We start from the raw sequence: 21,139 nt of genomic DNA, 5'->3' as shown, positions 1-21,139 counted from the left end.
GTTGGGGAGGAAAATAAGCTAATTGGACATAGCTACATATACAAGGGTTGGATACAAAGGTCGTGACATGAATACGGGGAAGGCCCAAAATTACATGTAGGTCTGCGAAGGACACAAAATCATGCAGTGTCTCCCATCGCAACGCCTACTAAGCTCCGCGGGCCAAAGGACCCGGTGCCTAACCCCGCGGGGCTCTGTGCTAAGGCGTCGCGGTCGCGTTTAATGCGGAAGAACGCCAGTTTCGCAAACCGGTTGAGCTGCGCCCAGAAATGTCGCCCCGCAGGATGGGCAGCAATCCGCTCGAGCAGGTCGACGGTCGCCTCGCGGACTGGTGGGTAGGGGTGGAAGAGTCCCATGCTGAGGTAGAAGAGTCCAGCTTGGTTCTCGGGGGTGATGGTCAAGAGCTGGCAGATGCCCGCGTAATCCTTGACGGCGTGCGCGAATGCGATGTAGATGGCGCCGGAGTCGGCAGCGGAGAGTCGCAGAGCGCGGAGTCGGCTGTGGTGATGGTGTAGGTCGGGTTTCAGAATAGGTCGGGCCGGATAGTACATTGCGGCGATGTCTTGGATGAACGAATAGTAGGATCGTGTGGTCCGCCATCCTTCGATGCGCGAGACTGAGGCGAGCAGCTCCCGTTGCTTGGCGCCCTCATCGGACCAGACATAGCCATGGCCGCGGAGGGTGGTCGGATCCAGCGGGTCAGCCTGAACGCCGCTCGGACTCTCTGGCGAAAGCTCTTCGTTGGGTCCAATGATGAAGAGATTCGATGCGCCGTAGACCATTTCCTCGAAAGCGGCGGCCACTTGGGTGAATTTCATGATGTACGCCCTCCATTTGGCCCGGATCGCGTTCTCGCCATAACGGTTTGTGATGCTTCGCTGGATCTCTTCCATAAAGACATTGTCCCCGCTGGGGTCGGTATTTGAGCTAGAAGGATAATGATGTAATGAGGCCTGTTGCTGGAAGTATAGTAATCCCTCCGTCACTGGCGCAGGCTCGACATAGCTACTGATCTTCATTCGACCGGTCGGAAGATCGCAAAGTAGATCCCACCACTCCGGATGGTTGGCGAAGGTTGGGTTTGTGACGCCGGCGATGAACCCAGGTACCCTCAATAGATCATCGATCTTGGTCAGATCTGTGTAAGGGAAGGCGTGTCGCGTGAAGCCTCGCAATACACCGCCCGATGCAATCGCACACGCGGCAAGCACCGCTTCAGCTACCTCACCTGACGGCCGATTATGACCCAAGAATATTACTCTCTTTTGAGTAAGCATGGCATTGACTAGGACAATGATAGGATGCGTGAAGGGGCCGCTAGTAGTCAGATGCGGGTGGACGGGGAAGGCTTGAGGTGAAGTGTTGTGTGGAGCGGAGAAGGTTTGGATAAGCTTGATCAGGGAAAAGTCGCCCACGGTCTCCGGCCAAATGACCGTGGGGATTTTGACCGGAATAGGGATCTCGTTATAGACAACCTTAGATTCGAATTCGTGGGTGTCGCGTGGAAGAGTATATTGAAGGGGAGCCTGACGTTTCGGCGACGGCGGATCGTCCTCGTCATCTGGCGGAGCGCCATCTTCTATGGACCGTTGGTGTATCATTTGTTCGAATTTCTCGATGAACATATCTTTGCAATTGCTTGCCTGCAGAATCTGTCTTTCCAGAAGTGATAGCCTCGGCATCAGGGACAAATCCATGCTGTTGACAGCATTGTATAACGTGGCGAGAGTTTCGGGATATGGATTCTTGAAGTAGTCCTCCAGGGCTAGCAACAACAATGGCTGTAAATTGTGTCAGCGCAACTGTGACCTATTCTTGACTGGGAGGCGACCCACTTTGTAGATATGAAGGAAAGAATGTCGCGTACAGATTGCCATAGCCTTCACGACTGCGCCGCTGTGGTTGTTCAATATCCGTACCTTATCCACAAAAAGGAACGAAGAAATGCGTTCACATACCGCTTCACTGTGTTGTCTTGTTTCGTATTGACCAGGTTGAGCACATACATCAGAGGAGGGCCTTCACCTCCTTCCTCCTCATCGTCACTGCTATCCTCCTCCATTGATTCATCGTTCTCCCGACTGTCCCCTTGACCCGACTGAGCGTCATCTGCAGCCCTGCGCTTTCCCTTCTTCTTTTGCTTCTTGCTGGATACTGAGGCATCATCGTCGGCATCTGCGCTTGTGTCCTTATGCAGGAAGAATATCGTCCAATCCTGGCTTCGTACATGTGTTTGATCAGGCAGCATAAGTTCCGCTAGCATGCTCTCATCTCCACTGATCGCGGTCGGATACTGATGCTCCATGATCGGACCGCGATCGATATGGAAAGAGGCCACAAGGATGTACTCTACATGCCGCTCTGAGGAGTCCCGGGGGTACTGCGATTTGCATCGGCGCGGCTTGGGGAATAAGGCGGCAGTGGCTGGAACATTGGCTATCGACGGTTGGCGGAGAGATGTGCGAGAGCTGCTGGGCGTGCGGTGGTGAAGTAGGGAAGGGGCGGGTGAGAGTCGGGGGAGGCCATTGCCTGCATCGTCGGCTGATCGGTAGGGTAAGGAGATGCTCATTTTCGAAGTCGGATGATCAAGAAAGGAGCAGGCACAAGAGCGAGGTGGTGCGAGGCCGAGCGTGAGCGTAAAGTCGTCGTGGCCGCCTCGGGTGGACAACCGGCAGGTGAAGGAAGCACGGCGGCGACCGACCGCTGCTTAGCTTCAATGAAGTCGGCAGAGAGGGGGCATATCCCCTAAGCCCTGGCCACCAGGGGAAGAAACTAGGGTTGTCAAAGAAAAGTGCAGAAATGCGACAATCAATTGAGGAGTCGGGAGGAGGCTAGATTGACAGGGAACGAGTAAACAAGCGTTGGGGATAGAATCATGCGCGGGACGCGGAAGAAACTCAGGGGGCAGAAAGGAAAGGGGGGGGGAAAAGCGGAGTTACAGTGTAAGTTAGTGTAGTGTAGTGGCTTCTCGCATGTGACGATCTCGGAGACACTCCAACTGCCAGGCGGACAAGCAAGAAGCTGTTTGCACTGTTTGTTTGTTGTCCCCCCATCCATCCCATCAATCGTTGAGTCAATTCATGGCTTGCTTTTGATCTTCCATGACTTTGGGAGTATTTGTCTTGTCTTCAGATTTATGCATATGTGAATGCAGAGGCCGGATTGCGATGGTATCATGTTCATAACACTTGTACGTGCAGTATATCTCTAATTCTAGTCTATATGCAATTTTCACCCCCGCGGATCAGATTTACATTCCACGGTTGAACTCCACCATCCCATCCTGACCTCCCTGACCCCAGAACTCCTCTTCCAGGTTCTTCGCACTGATCAACTGTCGCTGAGGGAATGCACCCAGCGCCAGTGGCAGTGCGAACAACGAGGTGCCTAGGATCAATGCCAGATTGATCGGCAGCACCATCTTCGGCCTCGCCTGCAGCCACGCAGTCTTCTCCAACTTGACCAGCACCAACGGCGGCACAACCATGATCGGTGTGGCGTTCAGCACTCGACTAATAGCCGTCTCTCCGACCGCAATCGTTGCAGCCATCTTACTCTTACCCAGGCTCTGCACAGGCTCGCCGGTTTCCTCCCGCTTCTTCTTTTCGGCCTCAGATAAGACAGGGTACACGTCGATACCCTGGCGAATCTCCTCACCTCTCATGAGGAAGACGTTCAGCGCACTGGCACTGGAGACAGCTGCGAATGGGACTAGACGACCGAGGAGGAGCTTGGTGTTAGGGGAGACGCCCTTGAGACGAGGAACGAGGGCGTTGAGACCGAGAGCGACGGAGCAGGATGCGGAAACGGCCATGAGGTAGGATTTAGCCATCTGAGAATAAGAAAGCGGGGTCGATTTGTTGGCATTGGCGTTGTTGATGGCGACGTTAAGAGACTGGTTGGCGATCTGCCAGAGAAGGGTGCCGGTGGTCTAGACAATCGGATGCCGATGAGTCAGAAGGCGGGGGTAAGCTAGCATTAGGGGACAGAGAGTAAACGCACCTGAAGGCCGGGCGTAAGCATACCCGCAGTGACGACCAGGTTGGACAGGACATAGCTGGACATGCGGAAGGGGAGGAAGACCGGCTCGCCGGTGTCTAGATCGGTCAATTGAACTTCTGCGAAGGAATGACGAAGAGGGGTAGCTACCAGGGTGCAATGTCGAGTCGACCACCTTCTTAGCGTGCCATAATTCGGACGTCATGGCAGGGACATGATTCTGCCTGTAGGCGGAAACCAATTGTTTGGCCTTGTCTAGTCCAGCAGAAGAGACGAACATCATCCTACGCTCGTCAGTTATTGACCGCTTGTCGGGGGGCAACCCTCACTCACCGCGGGTCGGAAAGGTCAGCCGCATGGCGCACGCGACCCCAGTATGTGGATAGATCATACTGGGATGATGGGAGGTCCCGGTTGCCAGGAAGGGAGGTTGACATGTTGAACCACGAAGATGCTGGACAAGCAGGTAAGAAGAAGGGCCTCGGAGAGAGAAAAGAAATGTTGGGGATTTGTCCCTGAAAGGCGCGAAAATCACTACCGGGCCGAGGATACTCACGTGCAATGCCGGGCGGTGAGCCGATAAGCACTAGACCCATCTAACATGGGGTTGTGATTTGCCGATGTCGCCCAGGAACATCTTGCCACCGCAAACCTTAATTTCGATTCCAGTTGAGATTCATCATGAAAGCTGAACGGCAGGCGGTCTTAATATACATACTCATAATAACATAATACTGGATTGGACCATAGCGCAGTCGATCACTAGATCTTATATATTCTGTCGTCAAACTATTGGACTCGACATCATCAAGCTCAGGCAGCCCGCCGCTGAATGGAGACCGTCTTCGCGTTGAATTTCTAGTTGCACAATGTCTTTATCTGGCTGGTGATCAACCATATTACCGACAACGCCGCCATCGGGTGGTGGTTGCTAAAATCCAGGCACGGCTGGTGATATTGCCGCCAGTTTCTGCTTTCCGCGCTTAGCGGTGTAGAAGGCGGTACCAATCTCCCCACATTGCTTAATAATGCCCCTCAGATTGCCCCTCAGTGCCTTTGCCCGCGGAAGACTGAAGCCATTCCAAATCCCCAATATCCTCAATTCAAACAGCAGTTGAAGATCAATTGACTGCTTGTTCTCCTCCTTATATGCTTGCTCACTATCGCACTTCTTGACCATGACAGAATCAATTTACCTTAGCTATCCTCCACCTCTGGATTCCGCACAGAAGGAGTTCCTGGTGAAAACAATTAAGGACTGGGCCACGCAAAATGGCCTCGTCGTCCGGCCCTCGCCGACCTTCGTCGCAAAGGAGAATGACCCTCAAGGAGTGCTGGCGACCAATGCGCCAGTGACCCTGTTCCCTAGTCTTTTCCCTAAGGCTTGCTTTGAAGAAGCAAGAGCTCTTCAGACCGTATACAACCAACTCTACGCTGCGATCACATGTGACGAAGACTGGATTGGGAAGATCATGGAAGAGTAAGAGCCTGCTTCTACTTCTCCTTGAATGAGATTGGCACCCCATATTTCTGCGCACATGCGAAAATGGCAGTGTTCTGGCATTCGAAATGACCCCAACTAAACATACCTGCATGTAGTCTGATTGACGTCGACGATTTCATCTCCAACCTCTGGAAAGTCCATCTGGCAGTCAAGAAAGAGGGCTATACCCAAAACTTGTCGCTCGGCCTCTACCGTTCTGACTACATGGCCCATACCCCGTCCGATGCAAGCTCTCCTAGCCTGAAACAGGTCGAGTTCAACACAATTTCGTCGTCCTTTGGCGGCTTGTCATCACTGGTGACATCTCTGCACACTGAGCTCCTCAACTCCCCACCAGGCCACCCCATCGCCTATCCGTCCCATCCTTTGCTGGACAATAATCAACCCCCCGAGAATCCTGCCGTGGAGACCCTGGCTGCAGGTCTGGCTGCAGCCCACGTAGCCTACGGACCCTCCAAGTCCACCCCAGCTCTTCCCACCTGCATTCTCTTCCTCGTCCAGGAAAACGAGAGGAATATTTTCGATCAACTGGCTCTTTCCCGGGAATTGACCAAGACTCACAAAATCCCCGTCTTCCGTGTCCTCAGCTCCGAGATCCTCGATCACACATTTATCCACGACTCGAACCCCTCGAGGCCACTTATCTACCAGCCTCCGCACTCTAGTGGTACCCAGTTTGAAGTGACGACTGCCTACCTCCGTTGCTTCTACGCACCCACCGACTACAGGTCTGAGCGTGATTGGCAAGCACGGACACACCTCGAGCGCTCTGCAGCTATCAAATGCCCCACCGTGCTCAACCAACTCGCTGGATGCAAGATCGTCCAACAGGTTCTGGCCGAACAGGAAGGACCAGATCACCTGGCCAAGTTTCTTTCCGGCACTGATGATGCCACGATCACGAGAGTCAGAGCGACTTTCGCCCCGCAATATGACCTTTCGTCCACTGGCCGCGGGCAGAAGCTCGCTCTGAACCTCGAAACTGCCATGAACCATGTTTTGAAGCCACAGCGGGAGGGCGGTGGGAACAATGTGTACAAGGATGCTATTCCTGAATTTCTGCGGTCGATTCCCGAGACCGAATGGAAGCGGTGGATCCTCATGGAGCTGATTCATCCACCTGCCGAGGCTAAGAACGTGGCGCTCCGTAGTGATGGGGAGGTGCTCAGTGGACATGTTATCGGGGAGCTGGGTGTCTATGGCACTATTCTGTGGGATCAGGCCAATGGTAACATCGTGCAGAACGAGCAAGGTGGGTGGCTGATGAGGACCAAGGCGAGAGATGTCAATGAGGGGGGTGTCGCGACGGGTTTCTCCAGCTTAGACAGCATTGTTCTGTACTAGATTAATTCTCGACTAGACTATGTAGACCATTATGAATTCCCATTGTCACTGGCCCCAATCACCGATCCATACTACGCACTAATAAGGGATTTGTAGTGACGTCGGCGCTGATCTTTGCGGGGAATTCACACGGGGCCCGTTGCAACCTTAGAGATTTCGATAGCCCCACTGAATCTACCGTGTGCTCCATAGTCTATGATCCAATTTATTGTGATTGCGGCCTCCAGATCAATTTGACTTGCAAATTAGTCAATCTTCATTAGCGATTAATTTACCACGAGCACGAGTTGCAGGGATCCTGATAAAGGGGTCCGAATACGCCCGTTATCGCAGATCGACAAGGGTTGTGCCGTACTTGGCGGGAGAGAGGAGGACTGATTAACTACTACTGACTGACTGATAAGCTAGCAACTGATAAGCCCGCCGCGACGATGCAACCTGACTGCATCCAGCCAGCCAATATGCGGAGAAACCCTGGGAAGATTGAGCTTGGGTCATTTCCAATGTGACATCTTATCCGTTGTCTGCCTTGGCAGCTGATAAGCCGTGGGTTACATACTATGCTAAGGTTCTGGTATAAACCGGGGGTCGATGACGCCGTTTCCTCAAAAGAAACCGATCCCTTGCGTCTCTACTATCCGGGCTCATACCTCGTCTAACTTCTCCCCCCTTCTTTCCACTCTTCGATTCCCTCATTCTTGCACGTTCTGTCACTCCCTCATTCTCAAACTCCCGTCTGGCTGAAGTATAATGGCATCCAGCTCCAGCTTGAGTCCACATGACACCAAGACGAGCTCGGTTCATGATGAACCTGTGAAGGCGAGCCACTACACCACTGAAACGGGAATCATCGAGGATGTCGTCCGGGTCACAGACCACCAGGCAGAGAGGCATCTGTGCCGTAAATTTGACCTGCGTTTACTGCCAGTGTTGGCTTTGATGTGTAGGTCAATCAGCCCTAGTTATAGGCGGCGCCCACTGATGTATGATCCAGATCTTTTCAATGCGTTAGACAAAGGCAACCTCAGTAACGCCGAAACGGATGGCATGAGTACTGGTAGGGGACCATTCTTTGACTCAGATAGGAGACACTTGTACTGATGGGTATAGACCTGCACTTCAAGCCGAATCAGTACAACCTGCTGCTCTCCATCTTCTACGTACCTTATGTGATTTTCGCGCCGCCCTTTGCCATGCTGGGCAAGCGCTTCAGCCCAGCCCGGGTCCTGCCCGTCCTCATGTTCAGCTTCGGCTCGTTCACGCTGCTCTCCTCCGCAGCCAGAAATTTTGGCGGCATGTTCACGCTGCGCTGGTTCCTGGGAATGTCTGAAGCGGCTTTCTTCCCTCTGGTCATCTACTACCTGACAACCTTCTACCGCCGCGGCGAGCTCGCCCGCCGCCTCGCCATCTTCTACGCCGCCTCGAATATTGCGAACGCCTTCTCGGGGCTCATCGCGTTCGGGGTCTTCCAGATCAAGAACTCGACCATCCCGAACTGGCGGTACCTCTTCATCATCGAAGGCAGCGTGACGGTCCTATTCTCCTGCTTCGCATTCTGGTACCTCCCACGCTCCGCCAGCGAGGCCACGTTCCTGAGTCCCGAGGAGAAAGCATTGGCCTATCACCGCATCCAAGTCGACTCGTCCGCCGTCGTGAACGAAGAGTTCAATCTCCGCGACGCGCTGAAGATCTTCCGGCACCCGTCGACCTACGCCTTCCTCGGCATTGAAATCTGCCTGGGCGTCCCGCTGCAGGGTGTTTCCCTTTTCATGCCACAGATCATCCAGCGCCTCGGCTACTCCACCGTGAAGACCAACCTCTACACGGTGGCCCCGAACGTGACGGGTGCCGCAATGCTGCTTGTGCTGGCGTTTGCCTCCGACGCCGCCCGCCTGCGCTCCCCCTTCATCGTGCTGGGGTTCCTGCTCACCTTCACGGGCTTCATGATCTACGCCTCCATCACCGACGTCGAGGCCCAGATTCACGTGGCGTACTTTGCCACCTTCATGATGACCTGGGGCACCTCCGCCCCCAGCGTCCTGCTCAGCACTTGGTACAACAACAACGTCGCCCACGAGGGCCGCCGCGTCCTGCTCACCAGCATCGGCGTGCCGCTGGCCAACCTGATGGGGCTCGTCGCCAGCAACGTCTTCCGCGCCCAGGATAAGCCCAAGTACATGCCGGCGCTGGTCACCATCGCGGCGTTCGGGGCGACGGGCGCCGTCCTGGCGGCCTCGTTGGGCATCTTCATGTGGGTGGACAATCGCCGCCGCGACGCCCGCGAGGGCGTCAAGATGCGGGCGCAGGATGTGCCCACCGAACGGTTGAGGGATGGACCGGCCGCCGTCGAGTTTCGGTGGTTCTTGTGAAAAAAAAAAAAAAACTCTTTTTATTCTGTCACCTCGAAGTTTTAGTTTAGCTGAACATAATGAAAACATGAAGTTATGCACATGACAATATCACCTGCGACTCCAGAATATCACATCGTAGGAATTGGGAAAGCGACCCACAAATAGCACTGAGAAATTCAATCTGAGCATAAAAGCCGATATGCAGGGTCTCTGTACCCCAATTTGGGGAATTTTCCCTTCAACCAAACCCTCCCAAATAAGCTCCACCCGGCAGGAACAGTAACCGTAACCGTTGATTAATAATTTGCGGACAGTGGGGCCTTATGACATCGACTTATAGGGAGTTCTAGGGTAACGTAACTGTTTCTGTTGCCTTCTTTTCCTAATTCTCTTTAATATCTGCTCTTCGGCTTCCTACTTCAGGCTTTTTCTTTCTAGAGAACCTCAATCAAAATCAGCGTGTAACTCAAAATGAGCATCCAACAATGGACCACCCCCCTAACGGGCCTGGCCAGCCTGCGCCAGACCACCGCCCCGCAACCCACGCCAGGCCCCAATGAAGTCCTCGTCGAGATCCATGCGGTCTCGCTCAATTACCGCGACATTGAGGGTGAGCATTCCTCCAATTTTGGCTCCTTTATAGCGTTAATCTAGAGACAACACCGCCCCCTAACCATGCCCCTCGACGAGCAGTAACGAAGGGCGAATACAACCACCACAAATCGGTCACCCAGGAGACGCCCGCGACGGTCCCCTGCTCAGATATGAGCGGCGTCGTCACGCAGGTCGGTCCATCGGTCTCGCGCTGGCGCGTCGGCGACCGCGTCCTCTCGACTTTCCTGCCGGATCACCTCACGGGCCAGGTCACGCCGCAGATGCTCGCCAGGGGTATGGGCCACCCGCTCCCCGGCGTGCTGGCGACGCACCGCGTCTTCCCCGAGCAGGCGCTGGTCAAGGCTCCGCAGTACATGCGGGATGCCGAGGGCGCCACGCTGCCGATCGCCAGCGTCACGGCGTGGATGAGTGTGCAGGGTCGCTTGCGGGCGGTGGTGGAGAAGGGGGAGGATGTGAGCCGGAAGGTCGTGTTGGTGCAGGGGACGGGTGGGGTGGCGATTGCGGGGTTGCAGATTGCAAAGGCGTGGGGAGCTCGAGGTGAGTTTGCGCAGCTTTTCTTGGTCTCGATGGGTGGTGGGTAGGGCGTATGCTAACTGTGCCACCCTTAGTTATTGTGACCTCCTCGTCGGATGCCAAGCTCGAACAAGCTAAAGCCCTCGGAGCGGATTATACGATCAACTACCGGACCACGCCCGACTGGGAGGAGGAGGTCAATCGCTTCACCGAGGGGAATGGCGTGGACATCATCCTTGAGACCGGTGGCGCGAAGACGCTGCGCAAGAGCTTCGAGTGCATCGCCTTTGGCGGGTTGATCAACTGCATCGGTTACGTCTCGGGGAAAATGGATGAGCCTGAGGATCGCGTCAACGTCAACCTGTTGACGCTCCGGCGGAATGTGACGCTGCAGGGGATCATCAATGGGCCCCGGGATGAGTTTGAGAGGATGGTGGAGTTCTACGAGAAGCACCAGATTCGACCGGTCGTGAACCGCGTGTTTGGGTTTGCGCAAGCCCGGGAGGCTTTCGAGTTTGTGGAGAGTGGTGCGCACTTTGGCAAGGTCGTGATTGATGTTGCCGGGGCGTCTCAATGAGGGGTTGTATATATGATGGGGATGAGGGTCGTGTAGGATTGTGAGTTTATACTAGCTTTGCAGGTTTACGGTTGCCTAAGGAGTGCGTGTATGAGTAGGATTATCGACGGGGGTTTGGAACTAGCAAAATCGCGACGTTCTAGCTTGCTGTCTGTAGGAAAACTTCGAATTGCACCTGCAACATGTTTCCGAGCAGCTGTAGTCTTCGAATATGCTGTACGATATAAGTTATGCGCGAGTCAAAAGTGTTCACATTCATCTGGCAGCGATGCATACAGCCTTATGGCACTGCGCTAACCGAACAAGGTAAGTCCGACGGCCCCTCGGAGATGCTGAGTGCGGCAACTCCGAAACCTGCGAGCAAACGACTTTCTGTCTGCGCTGGCTCGATTTCTCATCATCATCATCATCGAACATTTAGTTCCATCCACCAGAAAACGCGCCAAGCTTGGTTAAGAAACAGTGGTGCAGATCGATCAAACGCATTGACTCATGTTGACATAGAGGATGTCCGTCGACAACATCCATCGGAGCTTATCCTCTGTTTGGAGACTGACAGCTCACTACTGCAGTCCGTTTGTTGACGGAGATACTTAAGGACTTTCCAGGGCTAGTTAGCGCAATCACGCGGGGTCAAGCTTAGTCTCTCGCATCTCATCTCACTTCTCTCTCATCTTTTCTGAACCCCCTTTGCCCAGCAAAGCACTGCCATGGATGGAGATCCTCACCTTCAGCCCGACCCATCCGGCCCAACCTCGCCGGCGAAATCGCCCGCCCGGCGACGCAGACCGCCCTTGTCTTGCACCATCTGTCGGCGCCGCAAGCTGAAATGCGACCGCGCGCTGCCGTGCGGCCAATGCCTCAAGTCCAAGACTCCCGATCAATGCGTCTACGTCGGACACCAGCCTTCCAGGTCCGATGCACGGCGCGGGGAGAATACCCCCTCGGAACGCGCGCGGGCCTCCGCCACCACCAGTCGCGCCAGCCCCGCGCACGGCGGGTTGTATGTGTTCGACTCCAAGCATCAGCAGTCGGCGGCGAACAAGATCACGAAGCCCAAGGCGCGCTCCGACGAGCTGCACGAGCTGCGCAATCGGGTGCAGTTCCTGGAGGCCGCGCTCTCCAAGACGGGTCCCATCCACACGCCCGAGAGCCTGGGGTATGACGCTCCGTCGGAAGCGGCGGGGCGCGTCGTCGCCCCAGAGGCCCAGAATCTCACGGACGACGTCAAGGAGCTCTCATCGCGATCGTGCTTCCGCGGGAAGAAGAGTCGGACGCGCTACTGCGGACGCTGCCATTCGGCCGTCACTCTGGCTTTTGTAAGTGAGCTGCGCATGTTTTTATTTTGGCGTGATCTACTGTCGCTGACCTTGTCGCATGCAGTTCGACGATGTCTCTGTCTTCATGAGAGGGCAGCGTAGCAGCTTGAAGCGCAATCCGGACTATAAGAACTTCAAGAGTTTCAAAGGTGAAATGTGGGCCCGCGAGCGACAGGATCACCAACGGGCTTTTCGCAACAAGTCCTGGAATCTGGAGGAGATGGTCCCGCCGCGACACGTTGCGGACGAGCTGGTGAACCTGTACCTGTCAACCTTTGAGATGACCTACCGCATCTTACACGTGCCGACCTTTCTGGAGCAGTATGAGGCTTACTGGACGGCATCGGGCCCACGAGACCGTTGCTTTGTTGCGAAACTCCTAGCCTTGATGGCTGCCAGCAGTTGTTTTCTCAGTCCGACGGCGAAGATCGATGGTCGAGAAAAGCTCCACGATGCGGCAGCCGAATGGATCGCGGGGGTCCGCTCCTGGATTGCTTTGACCCTGGTCAGCTCGACCATTGATTTCAACATCTTGCAGATCGAGTGCCTGATACTCATTGCACGCCAAGCGGACGCCATTGACGGGGACATTGTTTGGATCTCTTCCGGCTCACTGATTCGTATTGCGATGACAATGGGCCTGCATCGGAGTCCCTATCGATTTCACAAGATGACCAAATTCTGGGCCGAGATGCGGCGCCGGCTGTGGGCCACGATTGTGGAGCTGGACTTGCAATCGTCAATTGACAAGGGAATGCCGCCTAATATTGACCTAGAAGAATTCGACTGCGAAGCCCCGTCGAACCTTGACGACTCTCAACTCACAGAAGACATGACGGACGACCCTGTCCCAAAGAACCTGGGAACCTTCACCCGCAGCACCTTTCAGGTTCTACTGCATCAGACCCTGCCGCTGCGAGTGCACATCGCCAAAACCATCAACACGCTGAAATTCACCCTCTGCTACGACGAAGCACTGCGCCTGAGCGAAGAGATCAATCAATCCATGCAAGAGGGAGCCGGCATGTTTCATCGCATGGGAAATGCCATGTCCGGCCCGGTGGGCGACGATCCTTCCTTCGCACAGTCAATGCTGGTGTTTCTGATGCGACGGTCGCTTCTCGTGCTCAACCGCCCGTTCGCCCTCAGCATCCTCCGCACGCCGAAGTTCTCCTACTCGCGGAAGATCTGCCTGGAGTCGGCGCTGCAGATGCTCTCTTACCTCGAGCCCTCGACGGACGCGCAGGCGTTGCCTCAGCTGGCGCAGCTCAGCGGCGGGATGTTCCGCGATGAGTTCCTCCACGCGGCCCTGACGGTGTGCGTGGAGTTGTACCTCCAGTCGTGCGAGTTCAGCCTCCCGCAGTCCTTGCCGATGGGGCCGTCCAGTACGTTGACATCCTTCAATGATCTCGTCCGGTCGCAGCAGGAGGTGATGCTGCAGGCGGTGCAGCGGACGATCGACACCTTCGGCAACCGGATGGGCCCCAGCGGCAAGGGCTGCAAGGCCTTTTTCTTTCTGACCATGGTGTTGGCGTCTGTCAAGGCGCGGATCAACGGGCAGGACCCGCAGAAGGTGATTGAACAGGATGTCGTGGTCTGCATGCGGCAGTGCGAGCAAATTATGCGCGGGACGCCATGGGCTGCGGTGCGCGATCAGACGGGCAGTTCCGTGATGGTAAGTTGATGAATGGCAAGGCTGATTGTTTCAACTGCTAATTGTATGTAGCCTGCTACCGCTACCGGTCTACCGTCGCTCGATGCTACAGCCCCGGTTGACACCTTCGACCCTGCATCATTCGGGCTGGATGCGGTAAGTTTGCCTGCTTTGGGAGTGTACACGACAGGATGCTGACGAGTGCTCCAGCCGCTTGACTTTGGAAACCTGTTTGACATGGCGGACTTCGGGGTGTCGGAGCTGTGGGATCGAGATTTCTTTGCCAGCTTTTAGTTCTGGGGTGCTGGCGTTCAAAAGGGCGGGTTGGGGGGGGGGAAAGGGTATACATACCATTAATAATGACACTCTTAATTAGCTTAAGCTTATGATGGATTTCGGGAGTATCACAATCTCTCTTCTAATGAAAATATATACCATATGGCGCTGAGCATTACCCATTGCCAATGTTGACTTACTAGCTGCATGTAGGCTGCATAGGCAACACTCACCCTCTCACCACACCGCTAGAAACAAGAATGAATCATATATCTTCAGCCAAGTTACGTATATACACCCCTCCTTCCCTCCCTCCCCCCTAACCCACCAGAATCTAATTCTTCAACCCCTCCACCAACTCCTGCACACTCTTCATCTCCTTATCATTATTCTCCCCAACATCCAGCGCAACCAACACCCGACCCACACAATTATACCCAGCCACGCACGTCGTCAACTCCACCACCTCGCGATCACTCAACCCCCCCGCCTCCTCACTCCTTAGCGCCGCAAACGTCCCCTCCCTCACCGACACCCTCAACGTCATCTCATCCGCATACTTCACAACAGCCTGCTGCCGTCCACTCAACGCACTCGCCCGCAATGCCTCCCCGGGCGTCTCCTCCTCCGCCGTGGAGGCCAATTCCCGGACAGCCTGCAACTCCGCCGCCTGCACCCCACCTTTCAGGGCGAGCGGCGCGTGCGCATTCCACTCGTACACCGCGCCCGTCAGCACCGCCACCCGGCACACGGCTAGCTCCAGCACCCCCTTGTCGATCACGGTTTCCGTGCGGATCGCGCCCAGGAAGCTGTTCCATCCGTCCGCGACGGGCGGAGAGTGCAGCAGGGAGAGGTCGAGGGGGATGAGCGGGCGCGGGGAGCGGCGCGCTGCGATCCGGGCGTAGATTTCGCTGACTTTGGTGGGGGAGTTGGCTGGTGGGGTGGTGGGGGCGTAGGGGAGGCGCATCTTGGATTTCCTGTGGAGGGGGGTTAGGTTGCGAGATGAATTGGAGGGGGAGGGAGGGCATACTGTTTTCTTGGAACGGTTGTGTTTGTAGGTAGAGTAGGTGGTGTTGGGGTTGGGGAGGGTAATTCAGTTGACAGTAAGTCAAGTGCAGCGGATGGATGAGGGTAGCGCCGGGTGTTGTTATATGGCGGGGGCTTGCATTTTCCACCCGGAAACGCGGGTGATTGCGGGGGAGGATGAAGCTGATGGGCTAACCGGTTTGGGATGGGTGGGGGCATCGCCGGGTAGGATCAGGTGCCGGCGTTCGGCATGTGTACCCACTCGTTGCCGAGTGTTCGGCCCGATTTTTTGACTGGAATTTTTTGTGGCTTTTGCCTTCGCGTGACTGGTGTAGACTTGTTTTGGAGGGGTAGGGGTAGGGCGGGTTTCCCCGGATTTCGTGCTGCATCTCCTTACGGTGCTTCGCGTTTTGACTTACTCTGTTGATTCTTACTGGCAGTACGTATAGCAAGGGTTGGATGGTTGGATGGTTATTTAGAAAAAGGATTCTATTGTAGAAGATCCACTTCAATTGGCTAGAACAAACATTCGAGGTATTCATCTCAAAAGGAAACCACAGTCGCTAAAATTTATATACACAAGAAATTTTGCACACAACTCTAAGTTTACAACTTCTGGCCCTTGTTGAAGCGCTCGAAGGAGGAAACGGGAGGAGCCGAGTTGGGGTTAGGGTGGTGCTTCTTGAGCGCCATCGTGACGTTGTACTCCAGATCCAGAGTGGCCTTGGGGTCGTCGGTCTTGGGCTTGAACTCGACGACCAGGTCGTTCTTGACGGCGAACACGGAGTCGATGTCAAGGTAAGGGTCGGTGGAGGGGTAGAGCTGGTTGATGATGGTGGCGTAGTCGGGGTGGGTGATCATGAGGTGGATGTGCGCGGGGCGGAAGGGAGAGCGGTCCATGAGGTTGAGGAGGACACCGGCGGGCCCGTCGGTGGGCAGCGAGTAGGCGGTGGGGTGGTAGCAGTACCAGAAGTACTCGCCGTTCTCGTTGGTGCGGAACTTGCCGCGGAGGTTGTTCTCGCTCTGCTCGGGGTCCTGGAAATCGTACATCGCGTTGGCCGACGCCTGCCAGATGTCGAGCACGGCGCCCACGATGGGCTTGCCCGTCTCCATGTCGGTGATGCGGCCGTGCATCCAGGTCACCTGGCCGTTGGGGAGGGGGTTCTGGATAATGCTGTCGCCGAGCTCACGGAACGGGGCGTTGGGAGACCAGAAGGGGCCGAGGATGACGTTGGAAGTGGGGGAGAGGCCCTGCTCGGTGACGATCTTGTTGGCGATCTCGTCGACAAGGCTAGAGAGGTCAGTTTGACTGCAGGGATGAATATGATACGTCAAAAAAACTTACGACTCGAGACCGATAACGTCGCAGATACGGTGGCACTCGTTGCGGATGGGAGTGCTGATCTGGCCGATGGAGTTGATGAACTCAACACCCAGCATCCACTCGGCGGGAGTGAGCTCGACCTCACGAGCGAAGTCGTGGATGTGCTTGATCAGCGAGCCCAGAATCACACGAGCACGCTCGGGAGTCTTGGGGCCCATGGCGTTGACGACATAGGGAGTGAAGTTGGGATCCCAGCGAGGTTCGGCAGACATTTTGGCGGTTGTGTGAGGGGAGGAAGTTGTTTCAACGACAAACTGTGCGATGAGAATGGAGAAGATGGGGAGGAAGAGAATTGCAAGCCCAAAGTCTGGAGCACTCGAGGGGTCTATATACACGGTTCAGCCAGGCGTGGCAAGTCTGAATACGGACCGTGACGGCAAATCGTTCGGCTCGTTTGGGGATGTGGGGGGAAGCGCAACGGTAAAACCACTGTTCCCACATGCCGATGCTTTGGAGGATGGCCTGATCGTACAATCATGGTCGCATCTGTCGGATCGTCAGCCGAAAGACGGTAGGATCTTATCAAAGTATCCCGAATTTACTTCTTGGTGGGATATAGTGGTCAAGGGCACTATGGGGATAGCTAAAAATTGCAACTGTATGGTAAAACGTTCGATGGGACTGGTTGCTGCGATCGCGCGCTGGTGATCCCGGGGGAGCTCTTACCCGCTCGTACCCGCGGCTAAGACCTCAACTCGGCTGACTCAACTCTGCCCCCCCGTGATCTTCTTCCCCGGAGTTGTCAATCCCCCCAGCTCGCCCGCGGTTTCTGGCCTCATCGTGATTGCTCGACTTTTGATTGGCCAATCGCCTTCCCGACCACAGATCCGACCCCTCACGTGACTCGCTCCGAAGTGTCTGCCGTCCGGCACGTGCCAAACTTTCCAGAGCCGGATGCGGATAATGAGGCAAAATTTGTCCGCCAGCTGCCGGAGGGGTGCACAAAGACATCTGACCATACTCGCCCCAAGGAGTCGGCTTCTAATCATGGTAGTGAATGAATACATACAGGGAAAAACAACTTCCATATGGATCAACTAACGCAACGCGCTGACACTTTTGAAAGTGTTTCGATCCGATTTGATTAAACATGACCGAACACAAGACATAGCTTGCGACAGCTTATAATTCACATTGTTAAGCAATAAAATTAGATTTGGACTTTCATTATCATCTATCTATGTACTTTACACGCATTCAGCATTCCTAGTCATACCAAATGGCGTTCATGCCAAATCCCATCTCAGGGATATCAACCCGGGCCACGCGGGCAAGATTCTCGTCGCGGAAGCGGTAGATCTCGACGAAACCAAGCTGGTCGTCACACAGAGCAAGCCACTCGTCGCTGAAATCGCAGGGGCTAACGGCGTTGGAGTGTCCGCCACTGGTAGATGTGGGGTGAATGAACAGCTGGCGCTCGATTTCTCCGCTGGGACCCAGCTTGAAGGCTGTGATGTATCCTGTGATATCGAAGGAGTTTCCGCGGGTGGTTGCGAACAGATATTTGCCGCTCTTGGTGGTGAAAGTCACGTCACCACGGTACTTGTTCCGGGGGGGAAGACCTAGGTCAAATTAGTATCGATCGCAGAAAGCCACTATCCCAATACAATCGAGACTCGGGGGTTCGGGGGTGGTTCAGACTTACCGCCAGGAAGCAACGGGTAGGTGATGTGGGTGAAGACTGGCTTGTGGGTACGCTCGTCGATAACGTACACGCCAAGTCGGTTACCCGCCTCCATCAACACATAGAGGTATTTACCACTGGGGTGCATTTCAACCCAGCGGGGATGGTCACCCGGCGCGGGCGCCTCGAGGCAGTCAACCAACTCCAGCTGTCCCGTGGTAGCATCCTTCTTGTGTGTCCAGATCTTGTTGGCTTGCAGATCGGCCGAGTACAGATAGGTCTCCGTGGGGTCGAAGACCATGCCGTGGATGCCGGTGTTTGGCTCATACTCGTAATTCTGGATGTTCTCGCGCAGACTGCCATCCTCGTTGGTGGAGAAGACATTGCCGTAGCCGGCGTACTTGTAGAAGGGGTTGCCGTACACGTTGTAGGGGGGCTTGTGCGCGGCGAGCACGAAGATCGCACGGGTGTTGGTATCGGCGCTGGCAGCCAATTCTGCGAGGGGAAATCAGATTTCGTAAGGTTAGACGCAGCAGAGCAACGATGCCTTACCATGACCAGCCACGGGGTGGGAGGCTTGATGGACAATGTCGGTAGGGCTGTTCACAGCAAAGCTGTTCCACTTCTTCATGGCAGCGCCATAGATAGCTTTTTTGTCGTGCTTTCAAGACAGACTTAGTTTTCCGAGCCAAAACACCTTGGTAGTAAGCGAAAACATGCTTACCGAGAAAGTCATCCAAGAGATAGGCTCCGCCTCTGGAATGTCGGTCTTCTTGACCAAGTCCAGGGTCAAGGCTTCGTCATCGAATGCGACCGTGTAGATGCGTCCTGGAGGGGTCCAGGTACCGACCATGAGATGGTGCTTCATTTTCGTAGGTGGGGTTGCGGTAAAGAGGGAAGCGGAGAATCGATATGTCGGAGTATGACAGAATTGAGCACTGAAAGAACCAGCAGAGCTCGTGAGAAGGGAAGGCGATGCTGAAACGGAGGGTGCTCGAATGGATGACCAGAGACGGAGCATTATAGAACCATCACTTCTGAGACTCGAAGGCGGGGGGAAGAGTATTTCCTAGCGCTGGTTCGGCAGGGAAAAAGTCGAGGCACCGCCGACTCGGGATCTGGAGACAGCCGAAGCCAGACTAGAGCAATGAATGCGGGGAGCGGCAAAAGATTACGGCACCTTGTGTGCATTGCTGCCCCAGGCATCCAGATGGAATCTCAAGGCTCAGACATTAGCCTGGTCACTAGCTTAGCGCTTAACATGGCTAGCTTCGGCCTCAACTAGCACCAGCATTAGCCTGTCCACCGCTATCTAGTACCATGGCCCTATTACCCATCAGGCAAGGCGGACTGAGCTTCTCCAACACATCATTAGTGACGCAGACTGTTTCAAATGTCGACTGGAACAGGGTCCTCAAGGACTGCAGATCTCCGAGCCAAAAAAAAAAAAAAAGGGGGAGAAGGGGCGAAGGGTTGCACAGATATACAGGTGGAGGCGATAGAGCTCCCCATGTAACGGGTACATGCATGTGGGAGGAGGAGCTGCGGCACGTAACCAACATCCTAATCAGGATGACAACAAATGCCTCCTCCAGGTTTTCGGGAGGGATGGCGGAGTGATGGACATTTAGACACGGAGTAGAAAAATCCAGTGGCTGCCCCAGGCCAATCAGGCTGCAGCGGGCAGCGCCAAAGGCGGGGTTCCCTTCCCCGACTAACGCCATTCATGATCTCACCTTCCCTGCTTCCATCCACTGATCGTTCTGATTGTTATACAGCCTTGGGCTTAACTCCAACTGATCGCTGCCCGTTTCATCAGACCTACGACATCAGTGCGAAGACATGGCAGCCCAGACCAGCTCCAGTTCCGACGGTTTGTGCCTTTTATTTCCGTCCCTCTTCCCAAGCTCCGACCGTCCTTTCACATCACCTCTCGTGTGCTACCTCCAGCCAGCTGTCCTCTGGCGTTTCCGCTAATTCCATTTGCATATCTCTTCTCCTAAGTAACGTACTTAATAACCTTATTTGCTAATCGCTCCAATGTCGACTTCTGTAGCTACCGCGACCTCGGAACTCCAATCCTCTCTTCGTGAGCTCGCTCTCACCACCACAAGTCCCGTGAAAGACATTGCCCGCCCGTCATTACTCCCTCGCTCGGCCCTCAAGAAGAAGAAAGCGGCCCCCGTGGCAGACTCCTGGGAAGATGAGGTAGACGAGAGCGCCTCCGAGCCGGACGAGCCGGACAACAACCCCGTGCTATCGCCGTCAATCCGCGCCTCCGAAGACCCTCTCGACCCTCCCCCAACCCCGCTCTCTCCGCAAACAACCCTGAACCAACCATGGCCTTCCTACGGCAATTCCGGCTCCATGCCCCGATCATCGGACTCTAAATCTCCAGTGTCGGGCCGACGACCCGAGAAGCAGACGGCGGTAGCCAACCGAATGATTGCAGGCGCATTGGGCATTCGAGCCCCGAAGCGCACGGAAGAGCAGCGGGCATACGACCGAGCGGTGAAAGAGCAAGAGATTAAGAGGAGAAATAAAGAGCGCGAGGAAGCTGCCAAGGCTAAGGAGGATGAGGAACGGGTGAAGGCGGCTGTATGGGATGCATGATTGCTTTCAAGACTTTAATTTTGTCAATATACGGCGTTTGAATCTAATGTATCTTGATAACACACACTTACTACGCTAATCAAACCCACACATTTCAATTAGTCGTGGCCGTGGCCGAAGCTTAGATAAATAGGGAGTATGTAAGCGATTTGAGGTCTCAGGGGTGGGCTACTAAAGAATAATTCTTCGACTCTTGGTGGTTGGATGGTTGTTGGAACTAGCTGGGTTCTTCGTTTAAACAAGAGGTGAAGGCCTTTGGATCATGTGGCCGGATTACTCAGGAACGCCGACTGAGAGGGCTTGCGCACAGTGCCCAACATGGACTGCAGATCACAGGTTG

General features: G+C 55.0%; 10 protein-coding genes across 10 annotated transcripts; 5 read left to right on the top strand and 5 right to left on the bottom strand.

Moving 5' to 3' along the window:
• Positions 1-6: 6 nt before the first annotated feature.
• On the bottom strand, positions 7-2,871 carry BO82DRAFT_303347 (AFI1/MesA family protein). The gene is made up of 3 exons (XM_025632151.1): positions 1,959-2,871; positions 1,836-1,896; positions 7-1,781 (listed from the first exon to the last, which is right to left on the bottom strand). Exons 1-3 carry the CDS (start codon positions 2,567-2,569, stop codon positions 120-122), a joined length of 2,334 nt encoding a protein of 777 aa, XP_025495360.1. The 5' UTR covers positions 2,570-2,871; the 3' UTR covers positions 7-119.
• A 295-nt stretch (positions 2,872-3,166) lies between these two features.
• Positions 3,167-4,476, bottom strand: BO82DRAFT_351502 (sideroflexin family transporter; the record flags this gene model as incomplete). The annotated part of the gene is made up of 4 exons (XM_025634439.1): positions 4,333-4,476; positions 4,150-4,283; positions 4,003-4,097; positions 3,167-3,931 (listed from the first exon to the last, which is right to left on the bottom strand). Coding segments are annotated over exons 1-4 (840 nt in total), but the record flags the coding sequence as incomplete, so codon positions are not given.
• A 607-nt stretch (positions 4,477-5,083) lies between these two features.
• BO82DRAFT_351501 (glutathione synthase) lies at positions 5,084-6,923 on the top strand. The gene is made up of 2 exons (XM_025634438.1): positions 5,084-5,479; positions 5,599-6,923. Exons 1-2 carry the CDS (start codon positions 5,178-5,180, stop codon positions 6,845-6,847), a joined length of 1,551 nt encoding a protein of 516 aa, XP_025495358.1. The 5' UTR covers positions 5,084-5,177; the 3' UTR covers positions 6,848-6,923.
• Positions 6,924-7,486: 563 nt separating this feature from the next.
• On the top strand, positions 7,487-9,246 carry BO82DRAFT_381158 (putative MFS transporter). Its single transcript, XM_025637824.1, has 3 exons — positions 7,487-7,790; positions 7,842-7,904; positions 7,958-9,246. The coding sequence occupies exons 1-3, from the start codon at positions 7,598-7,600 to the stop codon at positions 9,214-9,216; spliced, it is 1,515 nt and encodes a 504-aa protein (XP_025495357.1). The 5' UTR covers positions 7,487-7,597; the 3' UTR covers positions 9,217-9,246.
• A 430-nt stretch (positions 9,247-9,676) lies between these two features.
• On the top strand, positions 9,677-11,014 carry BO82DRAFT_351499 (zinc-dependent alcohol dehydrogenase family protein). The gene is made up of 2 exons (XM_025634437.1): positions 9,677-10,350; positions 10,422-11,014. Exons 1-2 carry the CDS (start codon positions 9,963-9,965, stop codon positions 10,901-10,903), a joined length of 870 nt encoding a protein of 289 aa, XP_025495356.1. The 5' UTR covers positions 9,677-9,962; the 3' UTR covers positions 10,904-11,014.
• Positions 11,015-11,613: 599 nt separating this feature from the next.
• BO82DRAFT_362062 (putative C6 transcription factor) lies at positions 11,614-14,170 on the top strand (the record flags this gene model as incomplete). Its single annotated transcript, XM_025636838.1, has 4 exons — positions 11,614-12,222; positions 12,287-13,897; positions 13,949-14,032; positions 14,087-14,170. The coding sequence occupies 4 exons, from the start codon at positions 11,614-11,616 to the stop codon at positions 14,168-14,170; spliced, it is 2,388 nt and encodes a 795-aa protein (XP_025495355.1).
• A 117-nt stretch (positions 14,171-14,287) lies between these two features.
• On the bottom strand, positions 14,288-15,289 carry BO82DRAFT_328577 (carboxymuconolactone decarboxylase family protein). Its single transcript, XM_025633017.1, has 2 exons — positions 15,183-15,289; positions 14,288-15,129 (listed from the first exon to the last, which is right to left on the bottom strand). Exon 2 carries the CDS (start codon positions 15,117-15,119, stop codon positions 14,487-14,489), a length of 633 nt encoding a protein of 210 aa, XP_025495354.1. The 5' UTR covers positions 15,120-15,129; positions 15,183-15,289; the 3' UTR covers positions 14,288-14,486.
• Positions 15,290-15,648: 359 nt separating this feature from the next.
• Positions 15,649-16,883, bottom strand: BO82DRAFT_429643 (putative catechol dioxygenase). Its single transcript, XM_025640557.1, has 2 exons — positions 16,524-16,883; positions 15,649-16,469 (listed from the first exon to the last, which is right to left on the bottom strand). Exons 1-2 carry the CDS (start codon positions 16,772-16,774, stop codon positions 15,785-15,787), a joined length of 936 nt encoding a protein of 311 aa, XP_025495353.1. The 5' UTR covers positions 16,775-16,883; the 3' UTR covers positions 15,649-15,784.
• Positions 16,884-17,719: 836 nt separating this feature from the next.
• Positions 17,720-19,219, bottom strand: BO82DRAFT_351496 (lactonase family protein). The gene is made up of 4 exons (XM_025634436.1): positions 18,911-19,219; positions 18,739-18,847; positions 18,208-18,681; positions 17,720-18,124 (listed from the first exon to the last, which is right to left on the bottom strand). Exons 1-4 carry the CDS (start codon positions 19,205-19,207, stop codon positions 17,769-17,771), a joined length of 1,236 nt encoding a protein of 411 aa, XP_025495352.1. The 5' UTR covers positions 19,208-19,219; the 3' UTR covers positions 17,720-17,768.
• Positions 19,220-19,959: 740 nt separating this feature from the next.
• BO82DRAFT_351493 (uncharacterized protein) lies at positions 19,960-20,888 on the top strand. Its single transcript, XM_025634435.1, has one exon. It carries the CDS (start codon positions 20,227-20,229, stop codon positions 20,797-20,799), a length of 573 nt encoding a protein of 190 aa, XP_025495351.1. The 5' UTR covers positions 19,960-20,226; the 3' UTR covers positions 20,800-20,888.
• Positions 20,889-21,139: the final 251 nt, after the last annotated feature.

The sequence above is a fragment of the Aspergillus uvarum genome, assembly GCF_003184745.1.
Source record: "Aspergillus uvarum CBS 121591 unplaced genomic scaffold BO82scaffold_8, whole genome shotgun sequence".
Classification (NCBI taxonomy): domain Eukaryota; kingdom Fungi; phylum Ascomycota; class Eurotiomycetes; order Eurotiales; family Aspergillaceae; genus Aspergillus; species Aspergillus uvarum.
This window is presented reverse-complemented; position numbering and strand designations above follow the sequence as displayed.

Excerpts from the sequence above, each read along its gene's own strand:
- BO82DRAFT_303347 (XM_025632151.1), bottom strand. The coding sequence starts at position 2,569 with ATGAGCATCTCCTTACCCTACCGATCAGCCGACGATGCAGGCAATGGC. Across the intron at positions 1,897-1,958 it reads CAAGACAACACAGTGAAGCG|CGGCGCAGTCGTGAAGGCTA; the intron begins GTATGTGAACGC and ends GAACAACCACAG. Across the intron at positions 1,782-1,835 it reads CTTTCCTTCATATCTACAAA|CCATTGTTGTTGCTAGCCCT; the intron begins GTGGGTCGCCTC and ends CACAATTTACAG.
- BO82DRAFT_351501 (XM_025634438.1), top strand. The coding sequence starts at position 5,178 with ATGACAGAATCAATTTACCTTAGCTATCCTCCACCTCTGGATTCCGCA. Across the intron at positions 5,480-5,598 it reads ATTGGGAAGATCATGGAAGA|TCTGATTGACGTCGACGATT; the intron begins GTAAGAGCCTGC and ends ACCTGCATGTAG.
- BO82DRAFT_381158 (XM_025637824.1), top strand. The coding sequence starts at position 7,598 with ATGGCATCCAGCTCCAGCTTGAGTCCACATGACACCAAGACGAGCTCG. Across the intron at positions 7,791-7,841 it reads GCCAGTGTTGGCTTTGATGT|ATCTTTTCAATGCGTTAGAC; the intron begins GTAGGTCAATCA and ends TGTATGATCCAG. Across the intron at positions 7,905-7,957 it reads AACGGATGGCATGAGTACTG|ACCTGCACTTCAAGCCGAAT; the intron begins GTAGGGGACCAT and ends TGATGGGTATAG.
- BO82DRAFT_351499 (XM_025634437.1), top strand. The coding sequence starts at position 9,963 with ATGAGCGGCGTCGTCACGCAGGTCGGTCCATCGGTCTCGCGCTGGCGC. Across the intron at positions 10,351-10,421 it reads AAAGGCGTGGGGAGCTCGAG|TTATTGTGACCTCCTCGTCG; the intron begins GTGAGTTTGCGC and ends TGCCACCCTTAG.
- BO82DRAFT_328577 (XM_025633017.1), bottom strand. The coding sequence starts at position 15,119 with ATGCGCCTCCCCTACGCCCCCACCACCCCACCAGCCAACTCCCCCACC.
- BO82DRAFT_429643 (XM_025640557.1), bottom strand. The coding sequence starts at position 16,774 with ATGTCTGCCGAACCTCGCTGGGATCCCAACTTCACTCCCTATGTCGTC. Across the intron at positions 16,470-16,523 it reads GACGTTATCGGTCTCGAGTC|CCTTGTCGACGAGATCGCCA; the intron begins GTAAGTTTTTTT and ends TGACCTCTCTAG.
- BO82DRAFT_351496 (XM_025634436.1), bottom strand. The coding sequence starts at position 19,207 with ATGCTCCGTCTCTGGTCATCCATTCGAGCACCCTCCGTTTCAGCATCG. Across the intron at positions 18,682-18,738 it reads CCACCCCGTGGCTGGTCATG|AATTGGCTGCCAGCGCCGAT; the intron begins GTAAGGCATCGT and ends TTCCCCTCGCAG. Across the intron at positions 18,125-18,207 it reads CTACCCGTTGCTTCCTGGCG|GTCTTCCCCCCCGGAACAAG; the intron begins GTAAGTCTGAAC and ends AATTTGACCTAG.
- BO82DRAFT_351493 (XM_025634435.1), top strand. The coding sequence starts at position 20,227 with ATGTCGACTTCTGTAGCTACCGCGACCTCGGAACTCCAATCCTCTCTT.